General features: G+C 45.4%; 1 protein-coding gene across 1 annotated transcript in view; it reads left to right on the top strand.

Annotated features, from left to right (window-relative positions):
* LOC117385933 (deleted in malignant brain tumors 1 protein-like) overlaps positions 1–13,224 on the top strand; it is a 434,825-nt gene that overhangs the window by 70,485 nt on the left and 351,116 nt on the right. The window contains exons 13-19 of the mRNA XM_055229215.1: positions 5,678–5,980; positions 6,420–6,698; positions 6,792–7,082; positions 8,233–8,511; positions 8,634–8,752; positions 8,816–8,921; positions 9,366–9,644. Of these exons, the coding sequence (XP_055085190.1) occupies positions 5,678–5,980; positions 6,420–6,698; positions 6,792–7,082; positions 8,233–8,511; positions 8,634–8,752; positions 8,816–8,921; positions 9,366–9,644 (1,656 nt within the window). The remainder of the gene's footprint in view (positions 1–5,677; positions 5,981–6,419; positions 6,699–6,791; positions 7,083–8,232; positions 8,512–8,633; positions 8,753–8,815; positions 8,922–9,365; positions 9,645–13,224) is intronic.

Below are 13,224 nucleotides of genomic sequence, written 5' to 3' on the forward strand. Positions count from 1 at the left end.
TGAAGCAGGACTAACCAGGACTACTCAGGTCTAAAATGTAAACATCATCGGGTTGGATTGATGTTTTTGTTATTTTCACAGTTCCCATACAGTTCCAGACGTCCTTGTCTCTGGAGAACGGCTGCAGATTGTCCCACAAGAAAAATATCTCTGAATTCTAATAGACTCAAAATTATCATTCAAATCTGACATTAATAAAATAAGTAATCACATAAAATTCAGTATTCGCAACTTCAAACACATTTAGCATCAAATGTCCACCCGAGCAGCTGAAATGTTCATGCACTCAATGATTCCAGACTGTTTACCGTCTGGTCCCCGGCAAATACCACAACACTGAAACCTCTGCAATCACTCAACAAGCGAACTGCTCAAATTCTGGAGAAAAAAAACAAACCATTTTCACCACTGTCCAATACTCCAAAAACACCATTTACGCCTGGATAACATGAGCAAATACTCTCTGCCTAATCTATAAAATCATTCACGGTCTATCATCTCCACCACTCAGTCAGTTTATCTCCATCAGAAGCACCATCCACAGTAGAACCAGAGGAGCAGCACGAGGAGCAGCACGAGGAGCAGCACGAGGAGCAGCACGAGGAGCAGCACGAGGAGCAGCACGAGGAGCAGCACGAGGAGCAGCACGAGGAGACGGCATCATCCCCCTCAGGAAAAGTTCCTTTGGGCAAACAGCTTTTTCTGTTCGTGCCTCGGATTGGAACCTCACACCCACAACCATCAGATCCGCTAACACAACACCTTTAAAATACAGTTAAAACAACGGCTAAACTGGATCTGTGAACATTGACTTCATGTGTCTGTGTGCGATTGTCATGTGTGTATGTATTTGCTGTCTTTATGAGTGGTGTGTGTAGCTGAATCATTGTTGTAAGTCTGCCATTTTATGTAAGAGTGTATATATTTCTGGACTGTTTTCTATGTATCTATTGTATTGTAATTTTTACTCTTGTTTTTAGGTGTTTTTTGATGGACAGTATCTGCTGTCAAGGGACGACGGATGAAAAATAGCATTTGGCTAATTCTGGCATATTTACAGAAATATTGATTAATATTGATTAAGATGCACTGTCCCTGAAATAAATAAATAAATGTCTCTGGCCCTACCTCACAGTCGCAGGTTAAGACCAGACTCAAACTGTGAAGCCTGGGAAATTCCCCATTCAAACTTTAGTCCTCCGGTGCCGCTGCACGTCAGGCTCCTCTTTGATGAGTGGACTTCAGAGCACATGGAGCACACGGCCCTCGTGTACGCTACACTCACAGCACAAAAGTTATATATTTTGAAAACATAAGCAAATGGGCCGGAAAACCCCTGTCTTATCAGCTCCCTCTGAATAGATACAGGCCCACAGAAACATAGAGAAGGTGTTAGAATTCACCTCCAGTCTCTCTTCCTCTAAAAACTTCAAATGAGACTAGAAATCCAACAGGTAATAAAGGACTCAGACTTTAACTTTAACAGCCACATCAAAACAATAACAACTTTAGCTTTTTACCATCTAAAAACATGTCAAAAATCTAAAGTAAACTGTCAAACCCAAACTCAGAGAGACTTATCCTGCATTTGTGTCCAGTAGGTTAGACGACTGTAACGTCCTGCTCATTGGCCTCTCCAAACGAGCCTTAACACAGAACAGTACATCCAGAACACTGCTGCTCGGGTCCTGACTAGAACCAGGAAGTACTTCACACATGTGTCCTGTGCTCAGGTCTCTGGCTCCTGTAGCTCAAAGAATAGACTTTAAAGCAGCTCTGCTTGTGTATAAGTCTCTCCATGGCCTAGGTCCAAAGAACATCTCTGACATGTTTGTCATATTTAACCATCTCACACTCTGAGGACTTCAGGGACCGGCCTCCTGCTGGTGCCCAGAGTCAGGACTAAACATGGTGAATCGGTGTTTCAGTTTTTGCAGCTAAAGCCTGGAACAGTCTTCCTGAAGATGTGAGACAGACTTTTACTTTGACAATGTTTAAATCCAGGTTCAAAACAGTTCTGTTTAGCTGACCATACGACTGAAAGGTTTTTATTTCACTTCACTTCATTTCTTCTGTTTTAATGTTAATTTTATGATGATTATTTGTGATTCTAATGTCCTTCTTACTCTGCAAAGCATTTTGAATTATTTTATGTATGAATTGTGCTGTACAAATAAACTTGCCTTGCCAGGCCTACTGTGTTAGCTGACCTACAGGCCTACTCTAACTCCTGTTATTGTCCTGGTCTAGTCCTTATCTAGTCCTGATCTAGTCCTGGTCTTTTCTTGTTATAGTTGTGGTCTGTTCTTGGTTTAGTGCTATCGTAGTCCTGGTCATGGTCAGGTCCCGGTCTGGTCCCGGTCTAGTCCCGGTCTGGTCCTGGCCTGGTCTTGGTCTGGTGATAAGACGCTGTCACAGACTTGTGTGAATCTCACTTTGGGTCACATGGTTTGGGTGCATTATGACTCTGGGCGTGAGAATATGATTTGGATCTTTGCACTTTTCCTCTTGTTGGTTTGTCGCTCCTTAAACATGTCTTGTTTTCTTTTCCTCTTGTTGGTTTGTCGCTCCTTGGACATGTCGTTGTTTTCTTTTCCTCTTGTTGGTTTGTCGTTCCTTGGACATGTCTTGTTGTTTTCTTTTCCTCTTGTTGGTTTGTCGTTCCTTGGACATGTCTTGTTGTTTTCTTTTCCTCTTGTTGGTTTATCGTTCCTTGGACATGTCTTGTTTTCTTTTCCTCTTGTTGGTTTGTCGTTCCTTGGACATGTCTTGTTGTTTTCTTTTCCTCTTGTTGGTTTGTCGCTCCTTGGACATATCTTGTTGTTTTCTTTTCCTCTTGTTGGTTTGTCGTTCCTTGGACATGTCTTGTTTTCTTTTCCTCTTGTTGGTTTGTCGTTCCTTGGACATGTCTTGTTGTTTTCTTTTCCTCTTGTTGGTTTGTCGTTCCTTGGACATGTCTTGTTTTCTTTTCCTCTTGTTGGTTTGTCGTTCCTTGGACATGTCTTGTTGTTTTCTTTTCCTCTTGTTGGTTTGTCGTTCCTTGGACATGTCTTGTCGTTTTCTTTTCCTCTTGTTGGTTTGTCGTTCCTTGGACATGTCTTGTTTTCTTTTCCTCTTGTTGGTTTGTCGCTCCTTGGACATGTCTTGTTGTTTTCTTTTCCTCTTGTTGGTTTGTCGTTCCTTGGACATGTCTTGTTGTTTTCTTTTCCTCTTGTTGGTTTGTCGCTCCTTGGACATGTCTTGTTGTTTTCTTTTCCTCTTGTTGGTTTATCGTTCCTTGGACATGTCTTGTCGTTTTCTTTTCCTCTTGTTGGTTTGTCGTTCCTTGGACATGTCTTGTTGTTTTCTTTTCCTCTTGTTGGTTTGTCGTTCCTTGGACATGTCTTGTTGTTTTCTTTTCCTCTTGTTGGTTTGTCGTTCCTTGGACATGTCTTGTTTTCTTTTCCTCTTGTTGGTTTGTCGTTCCTTGGACACGTCTTGTTGTTTTCTTTTCCTCTTGTTGGTTTGTCGTTCCTTGGACATGTCTTGTTGTTTTCTTTTCCTCTTGTTGGTTTGTCGTTCCTTGGACATGTCTTGTTGTTTTCTTTTCCTCTTGTTGGTTTGTCGTTCCTTGGACATGTCTTGTTGTTTTCTTTTCCTCTTGTTGGTTTGTTGCTCCTTGGACATGTCTTGTTGTTTTCTCTCGTCTGATCTTCTGCACAGATCAGCACTTTGTTTTCAGCTCAGATGCTCCAGATTGAATCGATTAAAGGGCCGTATTATGTTATTGTCTGATCTATGTTATAATGTTGTTCTTCAAACTGAAATAAATGTCATAGACGACCATCAGCTTCAGAATGAGTTTTATTTCCATTGTGAGTGAAAAAGTCACAGAACAAAGAACTTGCCCTGGACAGAGAGCGACATAGAGCAGTGAGAATAATAATAAATATAATGTTAATGAGAAAATGAAATGGTCCAAACGCAGAGACTGACGGTGGGACATCTGGACACAGACACACTGGACATCGCTCCTCACGGGTTTAGTTTAGTCACAGTTTTAAAATGTGAACATTCAAACACATATTTGTGCCAAAAACAAACAAACAAACAAAAAAAAAAAAACATCAGATCAGCAAGAAAAACCACAAACGATGAACAGATAAGAATGTGTTCAAAACAGGAAACTCTAGAACACGTCACAGCGCTGGTCTAGTCCCGTTCAGTCCTGTTCAGACCTGGTTTGGTCTTGGTTCAGTCCTGGTTCGGTCCTGGTTCGGTCCTGGTTCGGTTCTGGTTCAGTCCTGGTTCGGTCCTGGGTCAGTCCTGGTTCGGTCCTGGTTCGGTCCTGTTTCAGTCCTGGTTCGGTCCTGGTTCAGTCCTGGTTCAGTCCTGTTTCAGTCCTGGTTCAGTCCTGGTTAAGTCCTGGTTCAGTCCTGGTTCAGTCCTGGTTCAGTCCTGGTTATGGCTCTGGGGGCACTGGTCCTGGTCTGGTTCGTCTACACTTTGGGTAAGTGACTTGTTTGTCTTTGATTTATTTCCTAAAATATAAAACGACATGAACAGTGTCATAAAGTGAAACATACGAGACGTGAATGAAACGGAGCAGAAAGAGCCGTCTGATCTGCTCTTTTTCTGCACTAAACTTTAACACGGATTTACTATAAAACATGACGGACAAAGTGTTTCATTTCCATCACACTCTTTCTTTTCAAACACATATCTGGACTTTTCTTCTTTTCAGACTGACTTCATGAGCTGGTTTCATCTATTTCTTAAATCTCATTATTGTTGTGGATCCTGGTCTTTGTCCAGATGATTCGATGAATGAACTCGTTTCACTGCAGGGCTTAGGGTCAGGGTGTCAGGGGTCAGAGGTCAGGGGTCAGGGTTGGTTCCATATCTTTGGTTCTGATTCTGTTTGAATGCATGTGTTCTAAACTCAACAACATCATGACCTTAGAGTAACTTTGACAAGTCCTGGGTTAGACGCTCTACAAAGAGTGTGTTTTCATGTGATACTTTTACTTGAGTATTTGTTTGCTCTGGTGTCTGTACTTTTACTTAAGTAACAAGATGGAGTACTTGTTCCACCTCTGTTTATTTGTCAAAGTGTCTTTTGGCCCCACACTGCAGCTGCTTCAGTCTGAGGGGAACTGGCTCCTGTGTCTGAAACTCTGTCTCAGCAGAAATAAATGTACATTTATTTAATAAAAAGTGTTTCTAAAGTCAAACACAGCCTGATCGTGCGGGGCCATAGTGAGCTTCCTGTTTCCATCTGATGAAACGAGCCTGTGGCTTTAATGAGCCCAACAGCCGCCATTTTGTGTGAAGCTCTGTGTCATGTGACCAACAGCCACCATTTTGTGACGTGACTTTTGTGTGTGCAGGGCTCCTGGCAGAAGACAACAGCTCAGGTAAAGACACTCACACACCAGGATAACCACTCTGCCACAGTAACACAGGGAGAACATGCACACTCCACTCAGATCAGGAGTCTAACCCACAACCTCCTGGTCAGAGGGAGGAGGCAGGATAACCACTCTGCCACAAAAGTGATTTTTTGTTTTGCTGTGCCAGAGAAACAAAAGGAGGATATACTCAGGAAAAAGGGGCAGGGCGTCACTGCTCAGGTAAAGGGGCGGGGCTCACTGCTCAGGTAAAGGGGCGGGGCTCACTCTGACTCTTGTCTGTTCAGAGCTCAGGCTGGTGGGAGGGGCCAGTCGCTGTGCTGGGACTGTGGAGGTGAAACACAGAGGAGAGTGGAGACGGGTGCAGCCCTCTGGACTCTGGTTCCTGAAGCACACAGCTGCTGTGTGCAGAGACCTGGACTGTGGCTCTGTTGTTTATGGAGAAGAGAGAGATGATTTTCTACAGAGTCCAGTGTGGAGAGTCTTATCTGACTGTGTGAAGAAGAAGTCTGCAGTGAGACACTGTGTTTTTGCTTCATCCTCTTCCTCATCCTCTTCCTCTTCCTCGGGTTTGGAGGTGAAGTGTTCAGGTAAAAGTCTGATCTCACATTTTTATGTTTCTCGGATGTTTTGTTTTTTCTTTTTCTAGTGTCTCTCAAACACACACACAGGAGAAATGGCTAAAGTCTAAACCCAGAGAGACGCTAAAAACATGATTAAATCTGTTCAGGAGGATTAGCTCTGTCAGCAGCAAAGAGCCCAGTTTAGACTCAAGTCTGTCATGTTTACTCTGAAAAACTACAGAGAGATTCTCACGTGTTTAGGAACAAGTGAACCAGGACTGAACCAGGACTAAACCAGGACTAAACCAGGACTAAACCAGAACTGAACCACGACTAAACCAGGACTAAACCAGGACTAGACCAGGACTAAACTGGAGGACTGCACCAGGTGTCAGAGCAGTGATGTCACAGCCCTGTGTGTGTCCTATTGGCTCAGAGCGGTGATGTCACACATGTGTGTCCACAGACTCGGTGCGTCTGGTCTCGGGGCCCAGTCTGTGCTCAGGATCAGTGCAGATCTGGGACCAGTCCTGGACCTGGGTCTGTGAAGGGGCCTTGGACCAGCAGGGGGCAGAGGTGCTGTGCAGGGAGCTGGGCTGTGGGGCTCCTTCTCTCCTCCAGGGGGCGCTCTCTCCTCTGAGGCAGACGTTCCACTGTGAGGGCCATGAGTCTGCTCTGATGGACTGTCCCCGCTCCGGCTCAGAGACCTGCTCCTCTGGAGCAGCTGTCAACCTCACCTGCTCAGGTAAAGGGGCGGGGTTTCACTGCTCAGGTAAAGGGGCGGGGCCTCACTCCTCAGGTAAAGGGGCGGGGCTCACTCTGTCTCTTGTCTATTCAGAGCCGCTCAGGCTGGTGGGAGGGGCCAGTCGCTGTGCTGGGACTGTGGAGCTGAGACTCAGAGGAGAGTGGGGACGGGTGGAGCCCAATGGACTCTGGTTCATGGAGCACACAGCTGCTGTGTGCAGAGACCTGGACTGTGGCTCTGCTGTTTATGGAGAAAAGAGAGATGATTTTCCACAGGGTCCAGTGTGGACAGTCTCATCTGACTGTGTGAAGAAGTCTGCTGTGAGAGACTGTGTCGTTGGTTCAGACTCTTCCTCTTCCTCGGGTCTGAAGGTGAAGTGTTCAGGTAAAAGTCTGATGTCACATTTTTATGTTTCTTATTTATCTATTTTATTTTTTTTTTTCTAGTCTACACAGAGGGGGTGAGGCCTCTGTGTGTGTCTCTGGACATGAGGAGGACAGTCCTGCTGGACACAGAGTGCCACAGAGACGAGTCCAAGTGTGTGAGTTTTGAAACTCTCCAAAAAGACTCCGTGATCATGGAGAAACGGCGGCTTAAGTCTGAAACTCAGAGAGATGCTAAAAACATGATTAAATCTGTTCAGGAGGATTAGCTCTGTCAGCAGCAAAGAGCCCAGTTTAGACTCAAGTCTGTCATGTTTACTCTGAAAAACTACAGAGAGATTCTCACGTGTTTAGTAACAAGTGAACTAGGACTGAACCAGATAAGGCCGACCCTAGCTTTCAGGGAGCTCTTAGATGAATTTGTCTCTGGGGCCCCTGGCAATGGATGTATCCTGGCTCAACTGTTGGTGATTCACATTTGACACAATATGACTCTGCTCTCAACTTGACCAGTTATGTTTCTATTTATACAACCAACATCATACAGAAATCATCCAGAATATCACACCTACCACAGTCACAAGAACAGACCACAGACATGTGAGGGGGCGTTAAGATTTTTGAAATTCTAAACAAGTTTCTGGTGGATTTAAAGTGTTCCAGTTGGCAACTGTGGGCTTACATTTACATTTTTCAGGGTCCTTGCACTGGTGTAAACACGTAGCTGCCCTCACCTCTGCCCGGCTCTAAAATAGATGTAGCAGCAACAGATATTTTGCTACTATAGATATAAAACACATTTAATTGTTTGAGAGGGATATTTAAGATGAGGTAAACACACCAGCCCTGAGTCCAATAAAACTTGATATATTATATTATTTTCAATATAAATGTGTGGATTCTTGGGGGCAGCTGCTTAGTCTTCTTATAGGCTGGACAAGTCCTGGAGCCAGAACTGAACCAGGACTAAACCAGGACTAAACCAGGACTGAACCAGGACTGACCCAAGACTAAACAGGAGGACTGCACCAGGTGTCAGAGCGGTGATGTCACAACCCTGTGTGTGTCCTATTGGCTCAGAGCGGTGATGTCACAGCCCTGTGTGTGTCCTATTGGCTCAGAGCGGTGATGTCACACATGTGTGTCCACAGACTCGGTGCGTCTGGTCTCGGGGCCCAGTCTGTGCTCAGGATCAGTGCAGATCTGGGACCAGTCCTGGACCTGGGTCTGTGAAGGGGCCTTGGACCAGCAGGGGGCAGAGGTGCTGTGCAGGGAGCTGGGCTGTGGGGCTCCTTCTCTCCTCCAGGGGGCGCTCTCTCCTCTGAGGCAGACGTTCCACTGTGAGGGCCATGAGTCTGCTCTGATGGACTGTCCCCGCTCCGGCTCAGAGACCTGCTCCTCTGGAGCCGCTGTCAACCTCACCTGCTCAGGTAAAGGGGCGGGGCCTCACTGCTCAGGTAAAGGGGCGGGGCCTCACCTGCTCAGGTAAAGGGGCGAGGCCTCACCTGCTCAGGTAAAGGGGCGGGGCTCAGTCTGTCTCTTGTCTGTTCAGAGCCGCTCAGGTTGGTGGGAGGGGCCAGTCGCTGTGCTGGGACTGTGGAGCTGAGACAAAGAGGAGAGTGGAGACGGGTGGAGCCCAATGGACTCTGGTTCCTAAAACACACAGCTGCTGTGTGCAGAGACCTGGACTGTGGCTCTGCTGTTTATGGAGAAAAGAGAGATGATTTTCCACAGAGTCCAGTGTGGAGAGTCTCCCCTGTGAAGAAGTCTGCAGTGAGAGACTTTGTCGATGGTTCATCGTCCTTCTCGTCTTCCTCGGGTCTGGAGGTGAAGTGTTCAGGTAAAAGTCTGAGTTCACATTTTTATGTTTTTCAGATATTATTTTTCTAGTCTCTCAGCCACACACACACTCACACAGAGGGGGCGTGTCCTCACACAGAGGGAGCGGGGCCTCTGTGTGTCTCTGGACATGAGGAGGACAGTCCTGGTGGACACAGAGTGCCACAGAGATGAGTCCAAGTGTGTGAGTTTTGAAACTCTGTGTGTGTTCAAGCTCGTTTTTCCCAGTCAGAGGTCTGAGCTTCAGAGTTTCTGCAATCACATAAATGCAGCATGTGTCCTATTGGCTCAGAGCGGTGATGTCACAGCCCTGTGTGTGTCCTATTGGCTCAGAGCGGTGATGTCACAGCCCTGTGTGTGTCCTATTGGCTCAGAGCGGTGATGTCACAGCCCTGTGTGTGTCCTATTGCCTCAGAGCGGTGATGTCACACATGTGTGTCCACAGACTCGGTGCGTCTGGTCTCGGGGCCCAGTCTGTGCTCAGGATCAGTGCAGATCTGGGACCAGTCCTGGACCTGGGTCTGTGAAGGGGCCTTGGACCAGCAGGGGGCAGAGGTGCTGTGCAGGGAGCTGGGCTGTGGGGCTCCTTCTCTCCTCCAGGGGGCGCTCTCTCCTCTGAGGCAGACGTTCCACTGTGAGGGCCATGAGTCTGCTCTGATGGACTGTCCCCGCTCCGGCTCAGAGACCTGCTCCTCTGGAGCCGCTGTCAACATCACCTGCTCAGGTAAAGGGGCGGGGCCTCACTGCTCAGGTAAAGGGGTGGGGCTTCGCTGCTCAGGTAAAGGGGCGGGGCTCACTCTGTCTCTTGTCTGTTCAGAACCGCTCAGGCTGGTGGGAGGGGCCAGTCGCTGTGCTGGGACTGTGGAGGTGAGACACAGAGGAGAGTGGAGACGGGTGAGGGTCTCTAGATTAAGGGTCCTGGAGGACACAGCTGCTGTGTGCAGAGACCTGGACTGTGGCTCTGCTTTTTATGGAGAAGAGAAACGTGATTTTCCACAGAATCCAGTGTGGATTCTCTCATTTGTCTGTGTGAAGAAGTCTGCAGTGAGAGAATGTGTCGATGGTCCAGACTCTTCCTCTTCCTTGGGTGTAGAGGTGAAGTGTTCAGGTAAAAGTCTGATCTCACATTTTGTTGTTTTTCAGATGTTTTTTTCTAGTTGCTCCAGAGAACTGTCAGGTGTAAAATGTGTGATGTCTAATTAGAGTTTAGATCAGCCTGAGCCTGTTCACACAAAGAACACACTCCTCTGTATCATACACACTCCTCTCCACAGACTGAACTGTCCAATCATCTCTCTCCACAGACTGAACTGTCCAATCATCTCTCTCCACAGACTGAACTGTCCAATCATCTCTCTCCACAGACTTACTGAATCGTCCGGTCATCTCTCTGTCTGTGTCTGACGGGGCTTCCCAGGCCCGGCCACAGGGGGTCCGGGTGCTGCTGGGGTCAAAGTTCAGGGTCAAATGCTCTGTGGAGCCACAGTACCCGGGAGGCTCCTTCCAGCTCCTCTCTCCCACTGCGCCCCTCGGTCAGAACCACACCCTGCCCGCTGTCAATCACTCCGCACACTTCCTGTTCTCTGACACTGGCTCCGCCCACAAAGGAAACTACACCTGTGTTTACCACCTGCATGTGTTCAACCACAACTTCTCCTCTCAGAGCCCCAGCCTCCAGCTCTCTCTGGGAGGTACGTCCAGCAACAGCCTCATGTGAGGGTCAGGGGTCACACAGGGTCATGTGAGGGTCACACAGGGTCATGTGAGGGTCACACAGGGTCATGTGAGGGTCACACAGGTTCATGTGAGGGTCTTGATCCTGGTCTTTGTCCTACCTCTGGTCTTGTTCCTTGTCCTTGGTCCTGGTCTTGGTCCTGGTCCTGGTCTTGGTCCTGGTCTTGGTCCTGGTCCTGGTCTTGGTCCGGGTCCTGGTCTTGGTCCTGGTCCTTGTCCTGGTCTTGGTTTTGGTCTTAGTCCTTGTTCTGGTCTTCGTTCTGGTCTTTGGTCCTTGTCCTAGTCTTGGTCTGGACTGATCTGGGTCTTTTGTGTTGCAGCTCCAGTCTCAGACCTGATCATCAGAGTCCTGGTCATTCTACTGTTGAAGCTCCTCTACATCCTTCCAATGTACTACTACTACTGCAAGGTACTGCACCTTTAGACCCGGGGTAAACCTGGGTTAGACCTGATTTAGATCTGGTTTAAACCTTGTTTAGATACCTGTGTAATTCCTCAGTAATCCAGATCTGATCCATAGCAAAAGAAAAAATGGAATCTGTCAACTGGACAAAACATTGTAGGAGTAAAGACGTTTGGCTGCTCATTCAAGCCTCTTCTTCAGTTCTGGTCAAATTACTGCTGGACACTGCTTTATATCTGTCTGAAGCGAGGAGCTAACAACACTGAAACTAAAAACACTCATTATTTACAGTTTCTGTTTGTAGGATATGTCTTTTGTTCTATGCTAATTGTGCACTGTGTCTGAATGACTACTTAGCATAGTCATTCAATAAGTGATTTCAGACATATTAGCCTCCTGGCTAGTCCTGGTTTAGACCTGGTTTAGGACTTGGTTAGACCCTGGGTAAATCCTGGTTTGATATGGCTTAGACCAGATTTGTTCCTGGTTTTGTCCTGTCTTAGACCTGTATTAGACTTGGTGTAGACCTGTGATATTTCTTGTTTTAGAAGTGTTTTAAGACTGGGATTCACCTGGGTAAGACCATTAGACCTGCTTTAGTTCAGGTTTGGTCCTGCGTTATAACTGGTTTTGTCGTGGTTTATACCTGAGTTAGACCTGATTTACAGTTAATTGAGGGCTGGTTTAGTCCTGGTTTAAACCTGGGTTAGCCCATATTTAGACCTGGGTAAATCCTTGTTTTAGTCCTGTCTTTGACCTGGCTTCAGACCTGATTTCAGACCTTTTTTTAGGCATGGTTTAGACCTTGATCAGTCCTCATTTTAGATCTGGTTTTCACCTGATTTGGACCTGGGTTAGATCTTGTTTACATCTGGTTTAGACCAGGTTTGGACCTGGTTTGGTCCTGGTTTATGGTCTGGTTTAGAGTTGGGTTAGTCGGCTTTGATTTGTCACCTGTGGATGTGCCGTGTCCTGTTGTTTCAGCTCCGGGCCAGAGGGGGCGATAGAGAGAGGACCTGAGGACCTGGATTTTGACCATTTCAGATGTGAGCTCCTGGATGTTCAATACATTTATGTAAATACAGAGTGACTTTAGTTACACTTTAGAGTCAGTTACACTTTTTATCATCATTCTTTTGTGTTTATTTTGGTATAATGTACTTTTGTTGATGTTTGATAAACTGTTTGAATCCTCATGTTTTTAGAGACTCTTTTGTGTATTTAAACTTGTGTCCTGGAGTTACTCTGGTACTTTGGTTAAACGGCCTGGTACGTGTGTGTTCCATAGAGATATTACATATGCATGTGTCCATATTATCCTTATAACTCCATGAATAAGAATAACTCCAATATGTTTATTAAATGTGTAATAAAGGTCTGTATCACACATACCTGTGGATTTTCAAAATAAATGTAAGAAATGAGTTATAATACACACAAATAAAACAATGATTATGTTTACCCTCAGATTTGCTTTTTATATTATGACAGAGATGAGAAGATACAGACACATTATCCTACATGACAGCTTGATTTATGTATAATCAGTTATTTATTATACATATACAGTTATTTATTATATTTAATTCAGACTAAAACAAAGGCTCAGCTTGTGCTCGAGTGGCTCCATCTAGTGGAAACTTTAAGATAAAGTTGGATAAAACAGTTTGTGTTTAAAATACTGTACATATGTTATAATCACAAGTCTCCAGTTTAGTATCAGGAGCTACTTAATAAATGTTAAACCACATAAATATTCAAATGTACAGGCTCAGTTTTGTGCTCGACTGTTCTGTGGGAGTTTACTTTTGATGTTGGAAACACATTTAAACAAAATACTATATTCCATTTAATCATATGAGTTGTTGTAATATCGAGGCAAACATGTCAAATATTTAAAACAATTAAAACTTGTTTAAATATAAACAAATACTGGTAATTAGTGGATTAAAATAGACATATTTATGTAGATTCCATATTACATTGAATTCAATGGATAAACCTGGAACAAGAAACATCTAAAATGTGAAGGAACAAAAGGTCACACAAATTTTAAACAATTCTTACTGCATACAAATAAACACATCCTTAAAAGTATTGAAGTGTCCAGTTTGAATTTCATTTATAAAATTAAGATTCTTCACACCACACTCACTCAAAAGTGATC

Source organism: Periophthalmus magnuspinnatus, chromosome 18, assembly GCF_009829125.3.
Source record: "Periophthalmus magnuspinnatus isolate fPerMag1 chromosome 18, fPerMag1.2.pri, whole genome shotgun sequence".
NCBI lineage: Eukaryota > Metazoa > Chordata > Actinopteri > Gobiiformes > Gobiidae > Periophthalmus > Periophthalmus magnuspinnatus.